Source organism: Pseudorca crassidens, chromosome 16, assembly GCF_039906515.1.
Source record: "Pseudorca crassidens isolate mPseCra1 chromosome 16, mPseCra1.hap1, whole genome shotgun sequence".
Classification (NCBI taxonomy): Eukaryota; Metazoa; Chordata; class Mammalia; order Artiodactyla; family Delphinidae; genus Pseudorca; species Pseudorca crassidens.
Window position 1 is genome coordinate 60,354,249 of NC_090311.1, and position 26,227 is coordinate 60,380,475.

The following is a 26,227-nucleotide window of genomic DNA, read 5'->3' on the forward strand; positions in this document are numbered from 1 at the left end:
TTCTTGCTCTTCAGCCTTGGAGAGACAGCAGGGACATCTCCGGGTCTAGATTCCTTGGTTTGCAACTCCCTAAGTGCTGGGCTGGGCTGGGCTGGGCTGGGCTCTGCGGCGGCAGCGGATGGCTGGCGTTTGGCGCTCTGATCTAGCGCTTCCCTTTGAAATCTACCCCCTCCTTTTTTTTTTTTTTTTAAAACCAGGTATGATGATGTCAAACGTGATGCTGATGCTACAGTTACAGACACGGCCCCTGCTGGCGCAGCCTCTCTGATTCTCTCTTCCTCTCTACGTCCGGCGCTGGGTTTTTTTTCAGACAAGTGCATCTCCTAACCAGGTCACATTTCAGCTGCGACCCACTATCCGTCTGTCACCGGAGTCAGACCGCAGGAGGAGGGCTGAGGAAGACGACGGCGTTTGCTCCCCCAACTGCGGGGTGGGAAGAAGGACATTAAAATACTGCAGAAGTCAAGACCCCCACTCCCTCACCTCAGGTCGAATTCAGACCACGATGCGCGCTCCGGACTGCGGGCGGCTGGCGCTGCCGCTGCTGCTCCTCACAGTAGCTGCCCTGGCCGAAGGCGACGCCAAAAGGCTCAAGGAGGGCGAGACCCCCGGCAATTTCATGGAAGACGAGCAATGGCTGTCGTCCATCTCGCAGTACAGCGGCAAGATCAAGCACTGGAACCGCTTCCGAGACGTGAGTCTGCGGGGCTGAGAGGGCTGAGGGCTGGGGCTGGGGGTTTGGGGAGGGAGCTTTGGAGCAGAGACCCTGGGGCTGGGAGTGGCAGCTGCATGTCGCAGCCACAGGCTCCCGCAGCCTAGCCGGTTAATTGCACCAAGAGTAAACAACGAGCACCCACCGGGCTCCTGAGACCCCTCCTCATGTACTCCCCAGCCCAGGAGCTGGCGGGCTTGGGACCCCCAGTCCCACACCCTCCCAGAGCGAGGAGTTACTCTGGGGGCGTGCGTAAGCGACGAGGTCTCCCCTTCAGGCTGGGTGCGGAGAGGGGTGCGGGTTGCAGTGGGGCGGGGGGAAGGGGGCGGAGGGGAGTAGGGAGGGAGGGGCGGACACCCTGGCTTTGCCTGGGCTTCCGACCTGCTCCTCTTTTTTTTTGGTGAGCCATCCCCAGGTGTCCCCCTGGGTGGATGATGCAGGTTCCACATACGGGCCACTGCAGAAGGGGCTGGTCTGGGTGGGGCCGGCAGGGACAGTAGCATCGTCTTGCGCTTGCCTTCTATTCCTATCTTGGGCTTTGGGTAAAGGAGAGACAGAAGGGGACAGGGCCCTTGGTTGGCGCTTTGAGTTGGGGTCGGGGGGCGCTCTTAGCAATCCTCCTAAGGCGAGATGGTGAAAGGCGTGTCCGTGATGGGGGGGCTGGTGAAGGCAGTGAAAATACCGGAGGCCACCTCTGGGTGGCCCCCAGAGCCAGGTCTGGGGTCCCCATGCTGAGGGACGCGAGCACTAATGGAGGCTGGTTTTCCAGGACCAGCCTTTCACGGGGGAGCGCGGCCCAGAAGTTGGGGAGCTCCAACCTGGAGGGAAGACTCCCTAGCCCAGTGGACTTGAAAAGCAGAGGGGAGAGCCCAGTAGCTGGGTATGGGAGCCCTTCGGGGACGCCCGATGGAACCCAGGCTTAACCTTGTGCCGGACTTTGCCGGGTAGGGGGTGGGGAGGCGGCTGCGGAGGAGCGGGCGTCGCTGCAGCACTTTGTTTACGGGCACCTGTAGATCAGAGGGGAAACTGAAGGCTGCCATGTTCGCAGAAGGGGAAGTAGGAGTGAGGAGGGGAGGGCAGAGGGCGTGGCTGGGGCCCAGAGAAGGGTCCGGGTGGGGGTGTGAGGTGCTGGATGTGCCCGGATGCTCCGGAGGAGAGGAACGATGGTACCCCGCGATCTGGTGCTTTCCAACACCCTGTCCCCAGAAAACCTCTCCTACGACCCCAATTCTTGCTCCTCATTCCCCAGATTCTCTCATCAGACCCACCTAGTATAACACAGGCCACACCGTGACCTTTCTCATCTTAAATTGTGTGCATCCAGAAGTTCCTTAGCAATGTGTTTAAAACACACATGCTTCATATGATTTCCAGCCACATGATGGAAACAGGCAGAAATATGCATCTTTTTGTTACCCTGAAACAAGTGACTGTTTATCTCCAAAGTCAAACTGGTAGGTTGTAATTCATCAGGACTCTCATGCTGCCTGGTCCTCAGGGCTGAGTGGCCTGGGCCCGAGTGGGCGGTTTGCCCCACCCCACGGCTGGTCCAGTGACAGGAGCCTGGAGCTCCAGCAAGACCTTTTCCACATCCCCTGCAGGCGCAGCATAGATTAGCTGCAGTCTCCTGCCGCTGCCTGGGAAGCAGCCCGGCCACAGCATCGAGAGCATGGCAGCAGGCTGGCCCATCCTGAATCCATGTGTCACTTGTCCAGGCCTCCCTCTGACTCGTTGGCAGTTTGATCTTCCATAATGGGCCTAGTGAAGGTCAGAGGGAAAAGAAATGCTTAATCAGAACAGTACAGGTTTTAAAATAAAAGCTTCCTACCCACCTCCCTTCCACTGACTTCCAATAGCCAACTCTGTGGGTGAGGATAGATGACTGACTGCATGACCCCTGGCACAGGGCTGCCCACCTGTCTCCCTGTACTGATGCCAATCACTTCCCCCTTCCTCCCATGCTCATCAGAAAAAAGCCACCAGAATGAAATCCTGCACGACCTGCCCCCATAGGATTCATGGAAAACTTCAAAGCATGTGTTGGTTTGCGTGGCCTCAGGCATTTATAGGGTAGATTTCCTCTAAAACCCCATTTAAGGTAGCCCTGGCTATAGGAGAATGGGGTCAGGGAGAGAAGGAGGACAAGGAAGGGTGGGCAGGAGGACCTGGCTATACGGATCCTTTGGCAGCTTCTGCAGAAATGCAGGAGGCTGCTAGCTCAGAGCCACTGCATTGCATAACTCTAGGGGTGCCATGGTGTGAATGGTGCCCCCTGGAGTTGTGCAGTGCACAGACCATGCACAGGGGCTCTGCCAGGACTGCAGACAGTTCTCATTCTTCCCCTGTTAGCAGAGGCCCCACTTCCCACCCTAAGGAATGAAGGCCCTCTAGTTGGGCACAGTAGCATCGGCTTGATGTACATTTCATCAGGCAAGCTTTCTTGAAAATATGCTCCTTTGCTTCTCAGAAGAGAGGTAGGAGTTTCTTTTGAACCTCTGAGGCATTGCCAGATGGACCCTGAACCTTGTTGATAATCAGTCACGAAATGGTGCAGGGCCCCCACTCTGCCTCAGTGGAAGGGAGGCAGGCAAGCAGGGGGAATGGAATATTCTTGGGGAATAGGATCAAGGAGTCGATAGTGTGGGTGAGGGAAATGTCTCCATTTAATGGTTGGACTGAATTGAGAGGGGAGATTGAGGGAATCATGTCGGAGTGGTCAGGAGAAGGAAGGAGAGAAGGTAAGCGCGGGCCTTTGCTCCAGTGTGGAATTGGTCTGAGCTGGTTAGTGGGGAGTTCAGCTTAGCATTCTTCCTCTGAGCACTAGGATTATTAGGGGTGTGGGGTGTTGTGAAGGATTTACTGGCAGAGTAATCCTCCCCTCCAGTGGGCGCGGGGCTCTCACATGTGTCAGGAGAGGTCTCTGCCCTGCTACCGGGAGGAGGGAATTTCAAGTCAGAGGAGATGGGGATCTAGCTGTGCCCTGCTCTGTGCAGGCCTGGGCTTTTCGGAGTCCTGCTCCCTAGTGCTACTATCTCCGAATTCACTCCCTGCAGAAGTGGGTGGATTTTACCGCAGTCTTTGGAACAGAACATCCAGAGCCTGGTAGATAGAGATGGACACTTGAGAGGAGACAGGCCCATTACACAGCATTCTTCCTGGCAGCTTCCAAGAGCTGGCTGGACAGCACTGACCGTTCTTTTTCTTCTTGGCTCTTCTCTGCTTTGTACCACACTTCCATTACATTTTAATGATATTTATGAGGATCCAGCACAGTGCTGGGCACCCCGGAGGCACGCAGTTAGCACGTGTTGAATCACTGGTTGCAGGGGGTGCTTATATCTGCCAGTCCCTGCAGTCAGCACTTTATCCCTGTGGCCTCTTGTGCCCTCCAACAACCTGTGAGATAGTTACCATTACTTTATATTCCACCCTATATAGGACACAGAGGCACAGAGAAGCTGAGTAACTTATCCACGGTCAAATAGCGAGTAAGCAGCAGAGCTGGGATTTGAACCCAGGTCCTCTAACTCAACTTTGCTTTTTAGAGAACTCTAAGCCTAACCCTTAGTGGACATGGAAAAGAAGAGTCTACCCTGGCTTGTGCCCTATGGGCTCAATGATGTCTGGGCAGGAGCAGCACCTCCTAGGAAGCGGGGGGCCAAGGCTCTCAGTGTCTTTGGCAGCCTGCCACCAGCCTGGCCTAGCGACCCTCCAGAGCAGCTCTCTACCCAGGAGAGGCATGAGGCCTGGGTTCAGGTTCTGATTCTGCCACTGCCTGGCAACATTATGCCAGGTACGTCACATAACCTCTCTGAACTTCAGTTTCAGTCTAGGAGACTGAAATGGACACGTGAACATGAAGACATCTTGTCAGAGGGCTGGGGGGCATCCATTTCAGGCAATATAGAAAGAAACTCCAACCCCATAGAAAAACCACCAGATGGATCAGTGTTTCTGGGGCTAGCCCACACCATGCCTCTGGCTCCATGAGAATGACACCGATGTATGTTTACTAATTCACTCATTCACTGCAGATCTGAGCACCTCCTCTAGGCCTGTGGCTTCACCATGAACCTGGGGTCTGGCCCAGGGAAACGTCGCCTGCTGGCTACTTGGGATTCTCATGTTTTTATGAACACCAAGTAGGCCAGTAGCAAGTTTCAGCCACAAAGGGCCTCCCTTGTTACCACCCCTCCCCTCTCCCCACCCCATACTGCTGAACCAGTGCAAGTGTGGGAATGAGCTGCACAGGTGTTCGTGGATAAGTGTGGGTGTGTGAGAAGAACCCCAAACTGGGTCAGGATGGATTCCATCATTGGGATTTGGGGATGGGAGGCTGGGTCCTGCCCTGGCCTCCTCCTCCTCCACCTCCACTTTGGGTTCAAATCCTCTCCCACGCTGGAGGGGCTGGCGTCGCCCAGAGCAGTGTAGTGCAGTGAGAGACTCTTGAATACCCAGTGGGGCTCCAGGCCTTGGGAAGAGAGGGAGAGAAGAGCACTCTTTGCCTAGAGAGGCCGTCTGAGTCTCCTCTCAACTTCCAGGCAGTCTGCAGAGGATGGCCAGCCAACACCATCCCCTCCATTCTCCAGAAGGTCAGAGGGCTGTCCGGAGGAGTGGACGAGCTCTATCCTACCCTGAGCCCCAAGGGCCCTGGGAGGGTGCTCAGCTTGTCTTCCTCCCTGGAGGAGCCACTTCCAGTTTCTGGCCCTTGATTTTTCCCTTGGTTTAATGGGCAGCCCTTGTCATTCTGTGACTCCAGAAGATGAGGCTAGAGCCCGTCCACAGCCCTCCACCTGCACACATCCCCCCCCCACAACTGCCCCCTTGCCACAAGCTGAGCAGCAGGACTTTGGGTTTAGGAAAAGGATTTTCTTTTTGCTCCTGAGGAGGTATCTGTGACCAAGTCAGGGTTGAGCATGTATTAACCAGAGACCAAGAAACCTGAGAAATGAGGCCTAATGGCATCCTGGGGCAAACACCAGGCTGAGGATGGCCATACTGCCGCTGTGTACGTTCCCTTGTAAGTGTAATGTGGGTCTTCTTAGGGCTATAGACAGGGAAAATGTGTCTAACCTTGGCGGGCAGACCCAGGCCCAGCTGCAAGCTGTAGGGTGATGGGATTCTTGAAATGTCGCAGCCTCTGACCCCCTGAGGGTTCAGCCAGTGTTCAGTTGTATGTGTAGCCCCTTCCTTGGGGTTGCTGCAGCATTTATTGGTCATACACACATTTGGCACATGCTGGTGCTGCTTTGCATCATCACTTATGCTGTGGGCTTGTATCTCAAGAGTCCTCCTGCTGGTGTTTATCACATTCCTCCCAAGGTAAGTCCCTGAGGGTAGGGTTTGGGGATAGACTGCTTTGTGACCTTACCACCCCGTCCTCAGAGCATTGCATGGGGTTTTTGTGCACACAGTATGTGCTCAGTATAAGTATATGCACCGTGGAATAGGAAAGGCAGGAAGGGTCTCAACTAACCTGTCCTCTGAGCCCCTCCCTCTTTTCCCCAGGGAGCAGCACTGTGGATTCAGGTGGTAGAGGGCAAAGGGAGAGCTGGGGCTGAGCCACGCTGACTATTTGGGGTGAGCTCTTCCTCTTTCTGGACCCTGAAAGGTTGGGATAGTCACAACTAGAACCCCGGCACCCTGACTCCAATGATTCATTTGTAGGATAAGGGAGTACGTGCTGCCGTGAAGGAACATTATCCCGCAGGCCTCCCTGTTCTCCCCTGTGTCTGTGGGCCTGGACCTGGCTGCAGCCAGCCTTCCCCTTTCTCCTGGGAAGTAGGGGGCTCAAAATTTCCCCCCACCTCAATGGGCCCACCGAGCAGGTGACCCACCCATCAGACCTGTGGGTGGGTGAGCACAGGGCTTCCTCCGGTGGAGACCAGGTTCCCTGAGGCAGGGCATCCTGCCCCTTCTCTGACATCTGAGAAGAGGTCAAGGCTGCACACAGCAGGAAGGACAAGCCAGGCCGGGCCAGTGTCTTACTCCTGCTTGGACGCAAGCTGCTGGCTCTTTCCCTGATCCCTTGCTCCCTTGCACAGGTTAGAGGACGTGGAAGAGTCTGAACTTGTTAAGGCTCCTTTTCCCCTCTTCTCAAAGTTCTCAGCTTAGGAGAGGGGGGGCAGAACTGCGGAACCTCAGCAGCATTAAGCACTGAGCGCTGAGCCTCCACGTTTTACAGATAAAGGAACCGAGCACACCCAAGCCCATGTGCTCTTTCACAACCCCATGTCTGTGTTTCCTCAGCTCCAGTGTCTGGCCCTCCTCAGAGATCCCTGGGATTTAAATCCTGCCCCCCACTCATGTTCCAGAAAGGAAACAGAGGTCCTGAGGCAGCTCAGAACAGAACTCCAGGCCCACCCTCCCCTATACCTCTCTCTTGTTCTCTGCCCTCTATGGACCCCTGGGGCCACTGCCTGAACCAGAAACCCAAGGACTGGGGCCGAGATGCCCCTGAAACTGTGGAGAGCTCAGGCCCCGCGGAGTGTGGGGATGGGGGGTCAGCGCGGGCATACCTGAGGCCAGGTGGAGCTCCTGGCATGCTGGCGGTGATAAGCACATTTTTGTCCTCCAAGGAAATTCCTCCGAGCAGAGAGGAGGTGGGAGGCGGGGAGTCTGCCAGATGCCTGACTCCGTCTGTTTGTCCAGGCCTAACAGCCTCTGCCACTCCCTCTGAGAGAGGGGCAAATATTTAATGACTGCCCCCCTCCCAGCCTCCTCCATGTGGAGGGTGCCGCCTCCTCAAGATGCCTTCCACCTGGGCCTGTGACAGGGGTGTCAGGCCTCAGCTGAGAAGGAGCCAGGCGGGCCCAACTTCACCCCTGCTTGTTCCTTTCTGGGTCCCTCCCTCTGTGCTCCCCCGCTCTTTGCAGGGAGAGGTAGGAGGAGCCCCCAGCTACAAGTTCCCCACTCCTGGGCCTTCTCAGTGGACTGGGTTGCATCAGAGGTTCCCTCGCCTGAGGAATGAGGCCAAAATAATGCCGGCTACGGGGCCTTTCAGAGGTTGAGAGAGGCCTGGCCCACTTCCATTTTTAGAGGTTCTCGATCTATTAAGAAATGAAGAAGTGCCATAATAGGGTTACAGAAGTTATGGTTTCTTTAAAGTCTCATGATGCACATCTTTCGGTCCTGTCGGTGTGCCTCTGGCTGTAGCGCCTCAATTGGAGAGGTCAGAAGTCTGCGTTTGAGGCTCCTTGTGACTGTGAGACCCAGAAGTGCCTCTTGTCCACCTTGTCCCCCAGACTCCCACCGTATGTGCGGAAGAACCCAGCTTCAGTGCTCCTGTTTCGTGAGTTTTGCAAGTATAGAGCTTCACAGTTTACAAAGTGCTCTCATAGCTGTTATCGCACTGGGTCCCTCCACAGCTCAGGGAGGAAGGCAAGGGAGTCACCCTTACTTTATAGGCAAGGGAAGGGGCTCCAGTGAGGGCAAGGCTCTCTAGGCCACAGTCTTGTTGGCAGTCAGAGGCCAGGCCAGGCCAGTACCCAGTGCCCTGATTCCACGCCAGGGCGAGGGTGGGGGGTGTCAGTCTCTCCATCACAGTGTGCTGCAAAGAGGCAGGTGGAGATTTGCCCAGGTGGTTTTTAGCCCTGGGGCGCTGCTCTTCTGCTTGATTCACTGCTGTGTCCCATCCTCCCCACCAGATGGAGAGGCTGGGGGAGATTGGGTTAATTCAAGCTGTGAAGTGAGCGGGTGATTTGGGTGCTAATTAAAATGACAGGAAGTAAACAGCGCTTGGAAACACCCAGCATGTGCCCCCTAAGCCCGACTAGGCTTGCGCACTCACTGCCGTTTCTCCCCCAGCTTGGCACAGTGGGCCCTGTCTCCATGGCAACCGGGCTGAGCTGCTGAGATCAAAGCAGGAGATGGGTTAGCTCCAAACCAGCCGAACCAGGGGCGGGTGAAGAGGGTTCTGGAAATGCGTGGAGAAGGGGGGCCCCCAGGTGTCTTCCCCCACCACCGCCAGTCTCTCCACTCTGCTTACAAGACTCCCTGCCTAGGGGTTGGAGCAGAGCTGGTGTGGTGGGAGAAACCACCCATGGGCTGGGATTGGGCCTCCTGGGTCCAGTCTTGGCCTGGGACTTTCTTTATCTGCGAAAATTTATGGAGCAATACAGGGTCCTGGTTAGGGGCACAGATTCTGGAATCCCAGTTCTGGGGGTACCAATACTCTTCTGCCGTGCTGTTGATGTGTGATCCTGTATAAGTCACTTAACCTCTCCAAGCCTCAATTTTATCACCTGAGAAATAGGATGATAATAGTGATTTTCTCTTAAATTCTCATGAAGAGTAAAATGAGCCAGTGAGTGCAAAGTGCATAGCTCAATGCCTGCCACACAGTAATTGCTCAAAAGATGTTGGCTATTATTGCTGTATTTTTACTATTGCCAGGTGCTGGGCATAGAAAGGTGAACTTTACATGGTCTCTGCCCTCGGGGAGCTGGCCACCTAAATGGGGCAGAAGCAATGGCATTGCTTGGTGTAACCAGAGCAATAATAACTTCTACTAGGTGCAGTCCACCTGAAGGAAAACTAGATACGGGGCGAGGTTAGGGAAGATGAAGTGTGAAAGCCAGGTTTTGAAAGATAAATAGAAGTTCAGGGGCTGGATGCAAACATACATTCCAGAGGGGGAAGAAGGCTGTGCCGAGGCCCGGCCAGAGTGATACATCCACTGGAAGGACATGGGGACAGGAAGAGACTCAGAGAAGATGGACTTTCTTCTGTAGGTGACAGGGAACCCTGTGAGGGTTTTTAAATGTAATATTTATTGTGGTTTTTTTCCCCCTTCATTACAAAAGTAATACATGTTCATTGTAGAAATTTTAGAAACTTGGAAAAAGGCAGAAAGATGCCCAGATTCTCTACTCCTCTCCCCCAGAGGAAACCACTGTTAACATTTTGATATGAATGCTTTTTACCTAATCATCTTTAAACATTTTTTTTTCAAAATAAGAGCAAGCTATATATTTAGCGAAGGGTTTTAAGGTGGGAGAAACATGATCAGAATTATCTTCTAGACAGATCCCTGTGGCTGCAGGGGTGTGGAAGATGGGCGGGGTCAGGGAGAGCCCAGAGGAGACCCTGCAGTAAGTGAGGCTGGGGTTGCTAGGGTGGGACCAGTGGGCATGGTGAGGGGAAGGCAGGCTGGAGAGAGAGCAGGAGGTGGAGTGGACAGGACTTGCTCCTCTCACTGAGACCCCTTGGGGGCAGCTCTCCTCACACCCCACTGGTCTCTTGCTCTCCCAGTGGTGGCCACTCTCTTCTCCATTTGCAGGGGCCCCTCATGTGGCCTCTCCCTGCCCATTTCCTGTCCCTCCACCATTTTTTCCACCTGAAGTCTCTGGTCTCTTCTGCTATAACAGCTTTTATTTGTTGAGTATTTTGTGGACACCAGGCACCCTTCAGATACCATCTCCTTTAATCTCTGAGCGGTCCAGGAGTTAGGTGCTGAGCTCCTCCAGGCCGAGGTGCTTGCCCGAGGTACGCTGGTAAGGGAACATGGGCTTCTGTGGGACTCCAGGGCCCTCTTTCCCCCTCATTCCCCTCTTTGGCTGGCTGCTCCCATTCTTCTGGAACTGAGGGTCCTGGGATCCAGAACCACTTCAGCCTCCCCCAACCTCATCCACCACAGCGGAGACAAGGAGCTTAGCTAGAATCCAGGGCAACCCTTGTATACAAAAGGGGCTCAATCCCTGTATCCTGAATCAGGGGGAGTCTTAGCCTCACTTGGGTTGGGGTGGGTGGAGATGGCTCCCCACCAGGGCTCTCACAAAGCAGCTGGATGGTGAAATAGCCCTTTCTTTGAACTCTCTCTTCCCCCAGCCCACTCCCCCCTGGATTTCTAATCAGAAATTCTTGGTATTGACCATTGAGAACCTTCTTTGTTCTGGGTCCCAAAGGCTTCTGCTCACAGCCTGGTTGGAGGTTAAGGCGTTAGGTTAGGTCCAGAGTGAGGGAGAGAATGAGCAGGCGTCAAGGCCCTCGGCTAACACCCCTCCCTGCTCCAGTTCAGGTGTGGGTGGGTTCCGGGGCATACAGACCTTGTTGGTTGAAAGCAGGTGACTCACACAAGCCACTTCCCCTGTCCTCTTCACAACCTCATGCCCACTCCCCTTCCAGAGGATGATGGAGCAGATGGCAAGACCCCAACTCCATGAAGGCCAGTCCCTACTTTTGCCCCAACTTGTAACCCTGGCCTCAACCACTTGGCCATGTTCAGCCTCATTTCCCATCTGTGGTGAGTGGACACCAGGGGAGGGACCCCTCCACCCTGATGAGTTCCTAGAGAAGAAGGGCTGGGTCTGGGCTAGGTTCCTTTGGCCCTGGCATAAAGGGAAATTATGCCGCAGTTCCCTGTCGGCTGCCTGGCGGTCTTCTTAGAAGCTTGCCCAGGGGCTCAAGAGGGTTCCAGCCATGTCCTGTGGAATTGGGTGGGTGCCTGAGCCAGGAGCCTGGGCTGGTCTGTTCAGTGTCCAGGGGGTCGCCCAGGCCGGTTCTCCAGAAGCCCCTCCTGTGGCTTTCCTCCTGCTGCTCCTGGGTCCAAGGACTGCAGGACACTTGGCTGCTTGGACACATATGTGGGTTGTTACTTAGTTTCTAGATAAAAACCAACTGGCATTGGGTGAACTGTCTTGAAGTGTCCTTCTTTCCTACGAACACCCAGCACACACTGTTGCTTCACGTGTGTGCGTGGATACAGATGCTCACAGACGACACGCATGCCTGCACACACAGGTGCTTTGGGACACACGCCCATGAGTGTGCACGTGTGAAGACCCAAATGAATGCACACACGTGTGCGTGTGCAGAAGCACACACTCAGGTTTGCACCTGACCCCAGCGTGCTCTACCTGGGTCTGATGCCAACTGCTTGATCGGCATGGCCCCTCTCTGGCCTTTGCCCAGGAGGCTGTGTTGATAAGGGCTCTTGCCCCTGCCTGTTCCTGATGCTTGTCAACTTCCAGGGGACACATCAGAGGCCTCAGGTGCCCTCTGGGCTTTCAAGGCCTTGGGCTTTCAAGGCCTTGTGGGTGCCCTCTGGTGCAGGACCCCCATGCCCTCTTCCCCAGGCCTGACAGGAGTCTGGTCCCTTCCCACCCCTACCCCACAGTGTGGCCTCATCCTTGCATAGTTTTGATCCTTGGGTGGGACTTACGACGAGGAGGCAGCTACACGTGGCTTCTCCTGCCCCTTGTCCTCCAGCACCTGGAGCCCCATGCAGAGGAGGCTGGCAGCTGGCTCCTTGGCACTGCCAGCCTCCAGTCCAGAGAAGCCCTCTCCCGCCTGCCTGGCAGAGCTGCTACTGGGAGCACCTTGGGAGCTGTTTATTGGTTTTCAGCTGCTGCCTCCACCGCACAGGAGAAAGTGGGGAAACCAGAGGAGCTGGGGTTTTATGCCAGTGAGCTAGGCTGGGTGGGAGCTGCTCTGCCTCTGGCCACTGCGGGGTCCACAGGCCCAGGGGAGGGACTTGCAGCCGGAGGAGGGTGAGGAGAGAGCTCCCATGTGCCCCGGGTGCCCGACAGTGTGCAGTATCCAGAAGAGAGGTCTGTGCTGGGCATTGGGTGACCTGGGTTCTGAGACGGTGGGACTTGGGTCAGGTCATTTCTTGTCTCTGGACTTCCCGGCCTCTCCTGCACATAGAAGGGGCTGGGACAGATGACCTCAGAGGGCCTTTTCAGGATCTTCTGAGTCTGAGGATTTGCAGCTGGGCGATGGTAACTGAGGAAGCTGTTTGGAGGGGCCGTGGTCCCCCTTTCTCTCAATGCACCATCTGAGTTCTGCACGCAAGTCAGACCTTGACTGAAAAACAGGTGTCAGGGGAGGGGACTGCCTAGGAAGGGAGGGACCCTGGTAGAAGGAGAGAGGGTGTTCTGGAACAGTCAGGGCATAGGCATGAGAATCACTTCCCAGGCAGTATGGGCCCCTCAGACATCTGTCCTGATGGTGGGGTGAGGGCTGGTTCCTTTGGGACCAGCTTCAGGGCCTGAAGTAGAGGGATGGGGCCTCACCCTTAAAGCCATGGGCCTCACCTCTACTGCTCCTAAGGCCAGCCCTGAGCGGGCTCCGGCCTCAAGCTCTCTTTTGTAAAGACATAGGAGTACTGTTCTCCAGTTGGAGGCCATAGAGGTCAGAGGATGGTAGCAATCAAAGACCATTGCCCAGCATCCACCGTCACGTGATGAGGCCTGGGGAGCCCTGACCACATGGTCTGAGGGTAGGCCTCACACTAAAATCCTCGTCTCTCCCTCTCTCCTCCTGCTCCGGTTCCCGTGGCCTGCTGCTGCTTGCTGATCCCCAGGAGGTAGAGGTGAGTACTGCCTGGGGCTCCACTGCATATGTATCTGCAGCTACACACCCCACTCTCTTCTCTTCTCACTTGCACACTTACCCCAATTTCTCCTCCCCTGCGTCATCCAGTGTGGGATGGGGGGGTGTGGAATAAGGAGATAGGGGAATAGAGGAGAGGCCGGAAGAGATTCTGGACGTGGGTTTAGGGGGATAGAGGTCTGGGGGAGGCAGCTGGCAGGGCCTGGGTGGACAGGGGTCCTCTGGGAAACCACGAGGATGGTGGCAGTTGGCATGCGGAAGCAGTGGCCCAGCCTTCTCCTCTGTTGGCCCTGGAGTTGAACTTCGGCTCTAGGATGTAAATCTTAGCCCTTCCCTTCTCCCTCACCCGCTCTGTCCTTCCCTAGGACGACTACATCAGGAGCTGGGAGGACAGTCAGCAAGGAGATGAAGGTAACATGCCCCTCCCACATTGGGGAAGGTGACTGACACCCATGAGGACTTGAGACCAGAAGGCAAGTCCTGATCATGGCTTTGGACGCTCCTTGGGGAGCCGGACCAAATGGGGATGGAATTTCCAAGCCGAGGAGCTCTGGTTATCAAGGGCTGATAGAGAGAGGGGCTTCCCAGCTCAGAAGTGGGGCTGGGGGCTCCTGGGCTCTCTAACACTGAGTCCCAGGTGACCTGTGTCCTAACTCTGTGTCCCTGCAGCCCTGGATACCACCAAGGACCCCTGCCAGAAGGTGAAGTGCAGCCGTCACAAAGTGTGCATTGCCCAGGGCTACCAGCGGGCAATGTGCATCAGCCGCAAGAAGCTGGAGCACAGGTGAGGGCCTTGGGGAGGTGGGAGGCCTGGAGGGGGTTTGCTTAAAGAGCAAGGGCTTAACTAATACATAGGAGAGGATCAGTTATCTTTTGCTTCGGAACAAAGTACTCCAAAGCTTAGTGACTTAAAACAACAAATGTGTGTTATCTCACACAGTTTCTGTCAGGAATCAGATGTGGTTCTATTGGATGGTTCTGGCTTAGGGACTGTCAGGAGGTTACAGTCAAGATGCTGGCTGAGGCTGCATCATCTGAAGGCTGCACTCAGGATGGAGTGCTCACTTCCAAGCTCACTCACTTGGCTGTTGGCCCTAGTCAAGGGGACCTCTCCGTAGGGCTGCTTGAGTGTCCTCTCAACATGGCAGCTGGCTTCCTGTAAGGCAAGTCATTCAAGGGAGAGAGCAAGGAGGAAGCCACATTTATGACCTAGTCTTAGAAGTCACACATTGTTACTTCTGCCACCTCTATTTGTTAAGAGCGAGTCTTAAGTACTGCCACACTCTAGGGGAGGGGAATTAGGTTCCATGTTTTGAAGGGAGCAGTGTCAAAGAATCTGTGGACATATTTCAAAACCACCACACTGTATGAGATCAGACACCAAACGGTGGGACCCAGGGAAAAGCACATTTCCTCTCTGGGCCTCGGTGTCCATATCCGTAAGACAAATAGGTTGGCCCAGATAGTTTGAGGTTCCTTCCAGCTCTGACATGGAGCCACTTCATGAAATATTTAAGGTTGTAGCTTCTGAGGCTTTTAGAGGAGGGAAGGAGTGAGGGGCATTTGAGGCCTTAGCTCCAGCCCAAGGACAAGACCCTGCCTGACTCCAAGACCCCCTGGAGAAGGTCCCATTTCCCTCCCCTTTCTCCTTAATCATAGAATCAGAGACCAGAGAATTGGGGTTGCAATCTTAGATGCCTCTAGGAGCCTGGCAGGTAATGTAAATGCATGAAGAGAACTTGGTGACAGACCACTCTGGTGAGCCCAGGCCTTGTGGAAATGCAGGACCAGGACTCCCATATCTTCCATTTTAACTAGGCCAGAAATCCAGGTTTTTTTATGTGAACTCTTCCATTTTGCAAATGTTCATGAATAACCCAATTAAAAACAAAAACCCTTGGTGGTCAAACAAAATGATCCTACAGGCCAGATGTGACCCATGGGCCATCAGTTTGCAACCTTTGATTTGGTCTTACCCCTACGCAAGTGTGAGTCCCTTTTACATCTTACACTTGGGCCTGGAGTTGCAACCTGAGGGCCCTGCTGGAAAGGGGAAGCTGGGGGTCTATACCCTGCCCTGTTGGTTCCACCTTTATGAGCCAGAAGAGGGTCTGGCTGGGGGTGATGGGAGGTGGGCAGGGGCAGGGAGGCAGCTGCATCTACTATAGATCACCAAGAGCAACTTCTTTTTGGAACCAGTCTCCTGAACCCTCCCTTGCCCTGTCCGTCTCTCATTTTTGCTTCCACCCCTGTGCCCTCCCATTCCGCTCCTCCTGTAGGATCAAGCAGCCTGCCCTGAAACTCCATGGAAACAAAGACACCATGTGTAAGCCCTGTCACATGGCCCACCTCGCCTCCGTCTGCGGCTCTGATGGCCACACTTACAGCTCAGTGGTGAGGAGCTCTGGCCCCAGGAGGGGTGGGGGTGGGTGCACTGGAGTCCGCAGGGAGCAGAGAGGACAGCTCAGCTGGGCCTTCTGTGGGGCTCCCAGTACTGCTGTGGGGCCGGATGCACTTGTCAGCGCATTCAGCGTGGCCGACCACAGCAGAGGCACCAAGCCCAGGAGTCTGAGCCAGACCCTGCCCCTGACCTCGGGCAGGTGCAGGTGGGGGCTGGGGCCTGGAGGAGACCGGTAACTGCAAGTGAGAGTAAGTGAGGAAAGGGCCTCATGAAAGTATGGAGGGCAATGGAAGGAAGGAGCTCCGTCGTCTAGGTGCTGGGGGTTGAAATCTTCCCATGGGTGGATATTCACGTGGACAGGATGGTTCACAAGCAAGCACCAGGCATTCTGGGGCAGGAGGAAGTAATCCTCCGTGAGATGACAATGTGGGAGGGAACGGTGGTTGGGTGAATGAATTCCAACTTGATGGGATTTTTGTGAGGGTTAAATGAGACAGTATTTGTGAGAGCATTTTATAAACTTTAAAGTACCCTAGAAATGCGGGTGCTAATTGTGAATGCTTCTGCTAGCTGTGAGGAGTTGCTTGGTGTCTGGAGGGCATGGACTGTTAGCTGGAGTTGGGTTCTGGGGCTTAGGAACCCTTTTGGGGTGAGATGCAGATTTAAGAGTCACCCGTTGTGGGTGATGATTGACGCTGGGGAGGGGATGAGGTCACCCAGGGAGAATAAGGCAGAGAGAGAGAATAAGCAAAGGGGCAGAAGCTGCATGGAGGAGGGGTACAGAGGACGTAGGCGGAGCTGGTAGAGAGAGGAGGAGAGCGCTGAGTCACACCACCTGAGGGCAAAGCAGGGTTTGGGCAGGAGGCTGTGGTTTGAGGGTCCCAGTGCTGCCCTGTGGGGAGGTGGAGGTCATCGGGAGGTCTGGCTTCCAGCCCAGCCCCGTGGCCTTGGCTGAGTCACTGGGCTTCTCTGAGCTTCCGTGTTCTCTGCTGAGTACGAGAAACACAATTCCTCCCTCACAGAACTGTCGGGGGCCAGGTGAGGTCACGTTGTAAAATGCTACGAGGACCCGCTTCCATGAGCGGTCATCCCATGGGGAGAAAACAGACACGACCAGGGGAAAACACTTGAAGGGCGAGGAATGGATGAACCCCTCTGGAAACTGTAAAGGCCAGGGAATTAGCAGATGTTCAGTAGCCAGTAGCTGTTTGTTATCAAGAGAGCCCACGGAGGTGACTGTGGGAAGGCCATGAGGGAGGGGCCCACAGCCGGTTACCTAGGAGCCAAGGGACTGTGGGGGGGAAGAGGAGAGGCCAAGAGGGCGAGGAGGGGTGGGTGAGTGGGGGTGAGGGGATGGGGGTTTCCTGGGAAGGACAACTGTGCAGAGAGGCAGGCTGGTGCGGAGTGGGGCTCCTGGGAGCCTTTGAGTCCCCCCGCTTCCTGGGCCTGCTGCCCCTGACCACTGTACACCTGTGGCCTCCAGGGGGATTAGGAGGGCCGCTCCAGGCTGTTCGTGGGTCTGTCCCTCCCATCTCCAAGGAGGAAGGCAGATGTGGCTGCCATGGTTGGCTGGAGGGTGCCCCTAGCAGTGCCCCCGTCACCCAGCCCGACCTTCCTTTTTGTGCAGTGTAAGCTGGAGCAGCAGGCATGCCTGAGCAGCAAGCAGCTGACGGTGAGATGCGAGGGCCCCTGCCCCTGCCCCACGGAGCAGGCCGCCACCTCCTCCACAGATGGCAAACCAGGTAATGAGTGCTGGGCCGCAGCCAGGCTAGGGGTGGGAGGCGGCTCCTGCCAGGGCCCCGGGACGCCTCCTTCAGGAGAAGTAGCAAAGACAGGGACAGGCCTGAGGGACCTGTGGGTCTGGAGGTCTGGTTTACACGGAGCAGGAGGGCCACGGCCTCATCCCAGGGAGACTGCGCTGGGTGTTTTTAGTGCTAGGGAGTGAGGCGGAGGAGGAAGGTGGGAGAGGAGGAGAGAGAGCCTCTGATTTCTAACTCCCCTTCCCTCTGGCATCCCACTGCCCAGCCTCCAGGCCTGTAGGGCAGCACCCCCAGCTGAGACCATGCTTGCTGCTTCACCCCACCTTCACCCTCCACCCCCTTCTCCCTGTTCTGCCGACTGCAGAGACCTGCACGGGCCAGGACCTGGCTGACTTGGGGGATCGGCTGCGGGACTGGTTCCAGCTCCTTCATGAGAACTCCAAGCAGAACGGCTCAGCCAGCAGTGGGGCCCACCCGGCCAGTGGTACAGGAGCTGGTTGCTCTGCAGGGGAGGAGGGTGGGAGATGGGGGGACGGGGGTACACTGGGCCACCTGGCTGCACTGGGGAGCACCCACTTTTGCTCCTTCCTGCCAGACCCTGAGCCCCTAAAAGAACCTAAACCTCAGAACAAGGGGAGGGAGGCTTGATCAGACAGGAGGGATTTGGGATAGCTAACAGGAGGAACTTCTTAAAGTGAATGGAAGGAAGCTAAAGCCTGAAATGGGTAGCCAAGGGAAGGTAAGGAATTATTTTCCCTGAAGGGCTTTCAAAACAGGGTTTTGACTGGTTTGGGTGCAGTCCTATGCAGAGGCCGAGGGATGGGCCTTCAGCCACTCTTGAATTTCTCAACGCCGTGGTTGGATTCTGAGCTGTCCTGACCCTGAACAGAGGGCTGGGGCTGACAGAGAGGTGGAGGGATGGATGGACAGATGGATGGAGCGATTTACCTTGAGCAGGTCTGAACCGTGGCCTTCTCCCCAGGGCTGGACAAGAGCCTGGGGGCCAGCTGCAAGGACTCCATTGGCTGGATGTTCTCCAAGCTGGACACCAGTGCCGACCTCTTCCTGGACCAGACGGAGCTGGCTGCCGTCAACCTGGACAAGTACGAGGTCTGCATCCGCCCCTTCTTCAACTCCTGCGACACCTACAAGGATGGCCATGTTTCTACCGCCGAGTGGTGCTTCTGCTTCTGGAGGGAGAGTGAGTGTGGCCCCTCCCAGGGCCCCAGGCCCCCGGCCCTGCTGTGCAGGCTCTGCCCCTTGCTCCAGGCTGTCTTTGGGAGTCGGGGTGGCTCCCTCTTGGCTACCTCCCCATGCCCAGAACTTTTCCTGCTCCCCCACTTCCTGCACTCTCTCAGCACCTCATCTCTTGGAGCCCAGGGAAGCCAGCACTTGAACTCCCTTCCTCGGCAGGCTCCAAGGTGGATTTTGTGGGTCCTGAAGCTTATGCACTTTCGGAGGCCTGCTTTAAGGAAGAGTATTAAAAACTACACATGTAAAATTTCTAGGGCCCCTCAGAGGGCTTGGAAGGGGCTCAGGGTTCCTGAAGCTGAAGCTGGGTTGGCTTCTCAGTGATTCCACCTTTAGGCCCATCTTACAGTACTCACCCCAAATGTGTGATTATGCGTGTGATCATTAGCCTAGAGATATGTATCCTGAGCCAGGGCAGGACATGTGCTTAGAGATCATCTAGGCCAAGTGAATAACCATCATCGATGGTTAAACTGAGGTTCCGAGGGCTCAGCTGACCAGCCAGAGGTGGAGTAGCCTGTGCTCTGCCCCTGGTGTTTGGCCTGGTCCCCACTGTGGTTGTGTGATGGGAGTATACAGCAACTGTGGCCCGAGGCTGGGGCTTCCTTTAGGGTTCCGCCATAGCTGGTGTGGGACGCTGGGCAGGCAACTGAATCTTTCCGAGTTCAGTTTCTTCGTCCGAATGGGGAGATAACGATACCTCAGAGACTGTTGTGAAGATGAAGTGAGAAAATCTGGGTGCAGAGCACCATGTAAATCACAGATCCCTCTGCCAGTGTGGGGTATTTTGACCAGTTTTACTGCCCGTAACTGCCCAGCCTTCCTGCTCTCTCTGCACAGCTCCAGCACTTTTACTTCCCAGGCCTTTGGAGCTCGTGCTGTCCATTCTGTATAGTAGCCTTCTTGGGCAGGAGGCTGGGAGCTGCTCTCATTTTACAGACAGCCAGGCCCCCGCTGGGAAGGGCTAGGGGACTTCTCAAGGTCACAGACAAGTTAGATTTGGCTGCCAGTTATCTTCAGGCTTCCATCTAATGTTCCCTCCAGTCTTATGTTGCTCCCGGGCCCTCTCACCCTGGGGAATCTGTGCATTCACCTCCTCTTCTGAATCCTGTTTACCCATCCCATGAGTGGCCAAAACCCTCAGAGATACCCCTGGGCTTCTTGGGGGGCCTCAGCACATCCCACAGCCATGGAACAGCCTCTCCCAGTTGGAGCCTGGGTGTTCTTATCTGGCAGAGCCCCTGTGCCAGTTTTGGAGACCTTAGAAGGATCAGTGCATCCCACTGTGGGGCAGCCCTGTGTCAGAGCCTGGGCATTTTCATCTTGCAGAGCCCTCTGACTGGGTTTCTAAGCCTTGAGGGGGCTCAGTGAGTCCCATCAGCACCATGGGACAGCCCCCATCAGAGGCTGATTCTCTCCCTGCAGAGCCCCCCTGCCTGGCAGAGCTGGAGCGTATCCAGATCCAGGAGGCTGCCAAGAAGAAGCCAGGTGAGGGGGCTGGGCTCGGCTCAGAGGAGGAGTCAGGTGCCCCGGGGTCCCTCTGAGGCCCAGAGGCTCTAGCCACTGGGTATCATGGAAGATGCAGAGTTCAGAGGAGGCCCTGGCTTAGGAAGACAGGAGAGGGAAACTCCCTCCTGTCTTTATCCTCGTGGTGGGGAAAGGTCTCCCAACCAGCCCCTCAATAAGTGTGTTTTAAGCACTAATTTTGTGCCCATTCCTGCCAGGACTGGAGGTAGGGATACAGAAGGTTCCTAGAACTCTTTGTTCAATTGACTTCAGCCAGGGTGTGTGCAAAGCCCATAGCAGATGCTCGTGTTCTCGGCAAACATTTGAGTGCCAGCCCTGGAGAGACAACAGCAAACCCAGCCTAGGTCAGAACTGATGGGCAAGGCAGTAGTGGTCCCTGGCCTCATAAAGCACACGGGCTACTTGGGGAAACGCAACCCACAAGGTGACACACCAGAAAGACAGAGCGACCGGTTGTGGCTCCTGTAGGTAGCTGAGGTGCTGAGGGAGAGCACAGTGGACAGAAGTCAGCCTGGGGTCAGCGAAGGCCTCTCTGGGGAGCTGGTGTTCAAGAGGAGACCTGAGGGATGAGAACGAGGTAGCCAGGAGCAGTGCTGAGGGCAGGAAAACGTTCTTGGGACACAGAAAGGACCCGTGTGGCTGAGCGTGGTGGTTGAGGGGACAGAGGTCCGAGGGGCAGATCCCATGGGGCCTTATAGCTCCTGGGTGCAGCTTGGCCTTTAACTGGGTAGTGAGACCGGCACATATGAAACCAAACACTGGAACCTCCCTGCAAAGCCGTATTGACTGAGAACCCAGTGGCCTTTGGGGGCAGGCACTAGTGCCACTTCTGCCAGGAAGCCAGGATCTTCCTCCTGGTGGAAGCAATCCTCTCTGGTCTGCATTCCCCTGCCCTGGGCCTTAGGGCACATGTCCTGGGGTGCCTGGTGTTAACATTTCTATGTTATCTCATCCCTACTAAGTGGGCAGAGTCTATCACTGGGGCCCCAGAGTGGGGATGTCAGCCGGTGTCTGTTAAGTGAACAGAGGAACAGCCTGAGGGCAGGTCAGAATCAGAGGGCTAGGAGGAGAAGCTGGCGTTGCCGGCAGGAGACAGCCAGGCAGAGGAGCAGCTGTAGGATGGAGGGCGTCTGGCACAACGAGGTCACACTGGCCGTCCTGCAGGACTTGGGAACTGTGGAGGCAGATGGGAGCCATTGTAGGGGCTGAGCAGGTGGTTTAGAAAGGCAGGTTTTCTTGTTTCTGGTCAGTCAAGCTGGAATAAATGCTGGCGTCCAACCCTGGACGTCTGAGCTTGTTGGGGGGTCAGTACCTGCACTGGCTGGGATCTGGTGGGGTCTGGGCCCCTGTGAACCCAAGGTCCCAGGGCCACCTCTGGGAAGAGCCCACACCCCGAGGCCCCTGCTCTGACCCTGCGGGGCGTGCCCCATTCAGGAGTCTTCATCCCGAGCTGTGACGAGGATGGCTACTACCGGAAGATGCAGTGCGACCAGAGCAGCGGCGACTGCTGGTGTGTGGACCAGCTGGGCCTGGAGCTGACGGGCACCCGCACGCACGGGAGCCCTGACTGCGGTAAGGACTGGACAGCCGCCAGAGGCCCAGCTCGGTGTGGCAAGGTTTCCTGCTAGCAGGATACTAACCTGCCCCTTGGCTTGTTCCCCTCACAGACGACATCGTGGGCTTCTCAGGGGACTTTGGGAGCGGTGTCGGCTGGGAGGACGAGGAGGAGAAGGAGACAGAGGAAGCAGGCGAGGAGGCGGAAGAGGAGGGCGAGGCTGGCGAGGCGGATGATGGAGGCTACATCTGGTAGATGGCCCACGGGGCGCTGGGGCAGGCCAGGGTGCTGACGGCCGGGGAGACAGGCTAGCAGAGGCCTGGACAGAGCAGGCAGATGGCGAACGGATCCAGAAAATAACAGTCTGAAGCTACCCTGGCTCCAACGGGGAGGACCCGATGTGCAAGTGCGCATGGCACGTGTGTGGCGTGTGTGGCATGTATGGCCGGGATGTGTGAATGTGTGTGTGTGTGTGTGCGTGTGCGTGTGTGTGTGTGTGGCATGCACTGAAAAACGTGTCCTTGGTCCACACTGCTACTGGCAGAGTGAGTCACCCAAAGGCCCCTTCGGCCTCCTTGTAGTTGTTTCCTTTCCATTTTAGTTTTAAAATACACACATACACACACTGCAAGGTCAAAACTGATTAAATGAGATGCCCCCTTGCCAGTCCCCCAGCCCCATCCAGGCCCACCCTGACACCCTGGGATTCCTTGTCCTGATTTGCTACCCTCTCCTCAATCAGTCCTCCCTCCTCCTGCCCCTGCCCCCCTCTCTTTCCCTTCTGGAGTCAAGCCCTGGCCTGTGGGATGAGGCCTAGGGACCATCCCTGGGGGCAGAGGGGAGGGAGGGCAGGGAGCTGTCTGCTGGCCAGTTTGGCTGTGACACGCCCACCAGACTCAGATGAGAGGGGATGGGACACCCGCCTCAGTGAGCACTTTCCCTTTGCTGGACTCTCCTCCTAACCCAAGCCAGTGTGACCAGAGGTGGCAGAGAAAGAGCTGGGGGCAGAAGCTGAGAAGTGGAGGAGGAAAAGGCCTTGGCAAGCTGCTGGGGAGGGGAGGGGTGGACCATGTGAGGAAGAGAAGGGGCCAGCTTGACAGGGAGCGTATGCCTTTGCAGATCCAGGTAGCGCTCTTAGGAGTGGAGATGGGGCACCCCTGAATGCCAGGCCCTGGAATAACTTGGGCCCCTTTCTGTGGCTCTCAGGTAGGGGCCTGGTCTGGGCTGTTCTGTAGGGGCAGTAGGTGGTGGTTATGCAGGTGAGCTCCCCCTAGCCCTGAGGGAGGACCACACCTTCCCCTGTCTCCATTGCTGGGGTCCCCCACTCCAGGAACCTGAGGATCAGGCCGCAGGTGAAGAGCCTGGGTCTTGCCCAGGGGTGTGTGTATGCACCCACGTCCTCCCTGACCCCTTAATAATTGCTCCCCTCCCATCCAGACCAACAGAAAGCATTGTCCCTGACACCCTGTGAAGGAGGAGCAGTGGAAAGCTGCAAACTTCTGCCCTCAGAGACCAGGATGTTTCCCCATCTCTCCTCAAGAGAGAGGCACCCCTGGGCCATTTCCAGCCCCACTCCTCTCAGCCCCCGGGCTTGCCCTCCATCCCCTTCGAGGGTCCCCTAGGACTGCTGTAGTGGAGGGCCTTTCAAGCTCTGAGGTGTTCAGGGTTGTGAAAAGTCAGAGGGGACAGGTCCGGGGCAACCAGAATCTGAGGCCATGCTTCACTGTTCCCCCAAATCTCCTTACCGTGTGGCAGCCAGCATGGAGGAGAAAGTGCCCCAAGTTTTGTTTTTTTTTTTTCTTACTCTATCCAGTTCTCCCTGTTGAAGCAAATTTTTTAACATCTTTGGTGAAGAATTTCTTGCCTGGATTTGGGCCTCTGATGCCCTTTGGTGTGTGGTGAGTGCAGTGTGTGTGTGAGTGCAGTGTGAGTGCAGTGTGTGTGTGTGTGTGTGTGTGTGTGTGTGTGTGTGCGCGCGCGTGCGCACGAGCCTAGGGACCATCCCTGGGGGCCTGGCACATGAGGAGATGAGGAGGAGCACCCTGTGTGCTGGGTGGTGGCAGGATGTGGGGTCCACGTCGTCGTAAGTTTCCCTGGGCAAGCCTCCCAGCCTGGCTCCCCGGATTCTTTACTTCCACCCCGGAATCCACATCTTACAAGCCCTCCCTAGGGGGAAATAATGAAACTCCAGTTAGCCCCATGAACCACTTCTCATTCCACAGCACAGTTCTGATTGTTGAGGTGTCGCGCTGTTCCAGATCCCCCTCGCCTGTCTCCCCCTCTCCCCTTCCTGTCATCCCAGTCCTTCCTCTGGTCCCCGGCTCAGTTCAGGGAAATTCCGGTTCACGTCAGCCCTCTGCTGTCTGAGCACAGCTCCTCTCAGAGCTACTTGAAACTTCCTGCTCTCGCTAGGATTGGAGTCTGTCTGTCTCTTCCCTCTGCCCTGGCTCAGACTTCTGGAACCGTCTCCTGGGCTTGGCTGTTGAGGATGCTGGGGCGTTCTGGGGTGGGGAGGGGGCAGAGAGGGAGGAGTGCCCCTCTCCTTTTACTGTTGCCCTCCCCTCCTGGGGGTGCATGCCCTCTCTGGGTCCTCTGGTTGTGCACGTTTTTGTGACCTTGTAAATATGTTGTAGAGAGAAAGCAAAAGGCGCTGAAGTAGACCCTGGTGGGACTCAGGGGTCCAGCATTGCCCTGTCTCTGAAGCCCCTACGCTGCTTTTCACCCCACTCTCTGGGACCGAGACACCCGCCCCCTGCAAAGTTAGACCAAGCAGCTTGTGCCCAGTGGGCTGAAGGCCTCCAAGTCACTTCTTGTCAGACAAGGTGCAGGTTTCCTTGTGAGCAAGGTTGCAGGGTGGTCCTTCCTCAGCTCCTTGGATGTGTGCCCTTGACCAAGCTGTCTGCCACCTGGACCCTCCCATGTCCCTCTTCTCGGTGTCCTCTCTCTGTCCTGTCCCCACTCCCCTGGCTTAGGCAGGCAGCGGGATTCGGGCTGTGTTGGAAAGAGCTCGACCACATTTTCAGACAAGTTTCTTGCCTGGCCCTGGAGCTGCCCTTGGCCACCCCAGGCCTTCTTACCCACTGGTGCTGGGAGAGACGGGCACGTCTAAGATGGGGCAGGTTGGAGTTGGAGGGAACAAATGTGCCTTGAGAGACCACTCAGAGAGGGTTCAGGGCGATGGGAAAGGAGGTGTGGGAGTTCAGGAAGAAGGAGGAGGGAGGTGAAGCTGATGAGAGTGTGAGGGGGTGTGACTGCCCCTCGTTGTCCCCCTGGGGCTGTGGCCACATGTGGCCAATGGTCACACTTCCGTCCTCACACCAGCCTGCCTGGTTTTAGTGGGCAGGCCACCCACTCACATCTCATGAGCTCCATCTGCTTTCAGCTTCACCTGAGTGGGTGGGGGTCCATTGGGATCAACATGGGAACCCTCCATTTCACCAAAGCCTCCCCCGCAGCCCTTGGGGAGAATGGGTGGCTAATCCACTGACCCCCGGCATCATCGTGAGGCTGTGGGCTGGCAGGGGTCAAAGGGAAGAGACACCGGGGATGCCAAAGGAGACTCGAGACATCCGAGGAAGTCCCAAGTAGAGCAAATTGCTTTATAGCCTGAAGCCTCCTTAAACTGTGTTACGTGCAATAACTGAGCTTAGAGTTAAGAATTGTGTTCCAAGTGCTTGGATTTCCGTCTGTATATTTAAGTGCTGAAATCGTATCTCTCAGTAATTTTAGATGTCTTAAAAAAAAAATCGAAAAACAAAGTGTTAGACTGTGTCTGTGCATTGATGGGCACTCAAGCGTCCCGTGGGTCACCCCACCCTCTTCCTCTCCCCTGTGCCCCCCTCCCCTCACATTCACCCCTGCCCCCCGCCTCCACTTGGGGACCCCGCCTCGTGTTGTCTTTATCTGCCTATTAACTCAGCCTAAGGAAACAAGTACACTCCACACATGCATAAAGGAAATCAAATGTTATTTTTAAGAAAATGGAAAATAAAAACTTTATAAACACCACCTACTGGCACTACTCTGATTATTCTCCCCCTTGGTGTCATTTTTCACAAAACAAGGTCCCAGGATTCAGGCTTGTGGTCAGCACGCTTCCCTTATTCACCTTCATATGTTAGACCTCCAAGAGGGTGGGGCTGCGAGGAGAGGCCTGATTTACTGAGGGGAGGACCAGAAGCAACTTAGAAACATTTTTGGTATTATTGCAAATATATATGCAATGTCTATTTGTAGATAGGCCAATAAATACATCTGTATCACAAAACAGAGATCAAACTCTGTGTCCTGCTTTTTTTATTCAGCCTATTATGAACCTTTCTCTGTGTCATTAAAATTATTTGAAGACATGACTTAAAAAAATTGTATTGAAATATAGTTGATTTACAATGTTGTGTTTCAGGTGTACAGCAAAGTGATTCAGTTATATATATAGATTCTCTTCCATTATAGGTTATTACAAGATATTGAGTATTGTTGCCTGTGCTACACAGTAGATCCTTGTTACTTATCTATTTTATATATAGTAGTATATATATCTTAATCCCAAACTCCTAATTTATCCCTCTCCCCCACCCCGACATGACTTTAATAGTTGCAGAGTATTCCACAATATGGATGTACTCTAATGAATTTAACCATTTCCCTATTTTTGGATATTTCTATTGTTTCCAATTTCTTGATACTCT

The 26,227-nt window shown here is 55.4% G+C and overlaps 2 protein-coding genes across 3 annotated transcripts in view; both read left to right on the forward strand.

The window, feature by feature from the left end:
- ASCC1 (activating signal cointegrator 1 complex subunit 1) overlaps positions 1–414 on the forward strand; it is a 141,547-nt gene extending 141,133 nt beyond the window's left edge. The window contains exon 14 of one of the 2 annotated variants that reach the window (XM_067710619.1): positions 198–414. In XM_067710619.1, the coding sequence (XP_067566720.1) occupies positions 198–268 (71 nt within the window). In that variant the 3' untranslated portion in view covers positions 269–414. The remainder of the gene's footprint in view (positions 1–197) is intronic. The other variant, XM_067710616.1, reaches the window with a different exon arrangement.
- On the forward strand, positions 362–25,547 carry SPOCK2 (SPARC (osteonectin), cwcv and kazal like domains proteoglycan 2). Its single transcript, XM_067710637.1, has 11 exons — positions 362–694; positions 13,017–13,025; positions 13,411–13,456; positions 13,715–13,829; positions 15,325–15,439; positions 17,074–17,188; positions 17,571–17,690; positions 18,189–18,407; positions 19,883–19,945; positions 21,419–21,556; positions 21,652–25,547. The coding sequence occupies exons 1-11, from the start codon at positions 506–508 to the stop codon at positions 21,792–21,794; spliced, it is 1,272 nt and encodes a 423-aa protein (XP_067566738.1). The 5' UTR covers positions 362–505; the 3' UTR covers positions 21,795–25,547.
- Positions 25,548–26,227: the final 680 nt, after the last annotated feature.

Coding starts and splice junctions, on each gene's coding strand:
- SPOCK2 (XM_067710637.1), top strand. CDS start 506: ATGCGCGCTCCGGACTGCGGGCGGCTGGCGCTGCCGCTGCTGCTCCTC. Junction 13,457..13,714: donor CAGTCAGCAAGGAGATGAAG/GTAACATGCCCC, acceptor GTGTCCCTGCAG/CCCTGGATACCACCAAGGAC. Junction 18,408..19,882: donor CTTCTGCTTCTGGAGGGAGA/GTGAGTGTGGCC, acceptor CTCTCCCTGCAG/AGCCCCCCTGCCTGGCAGAG.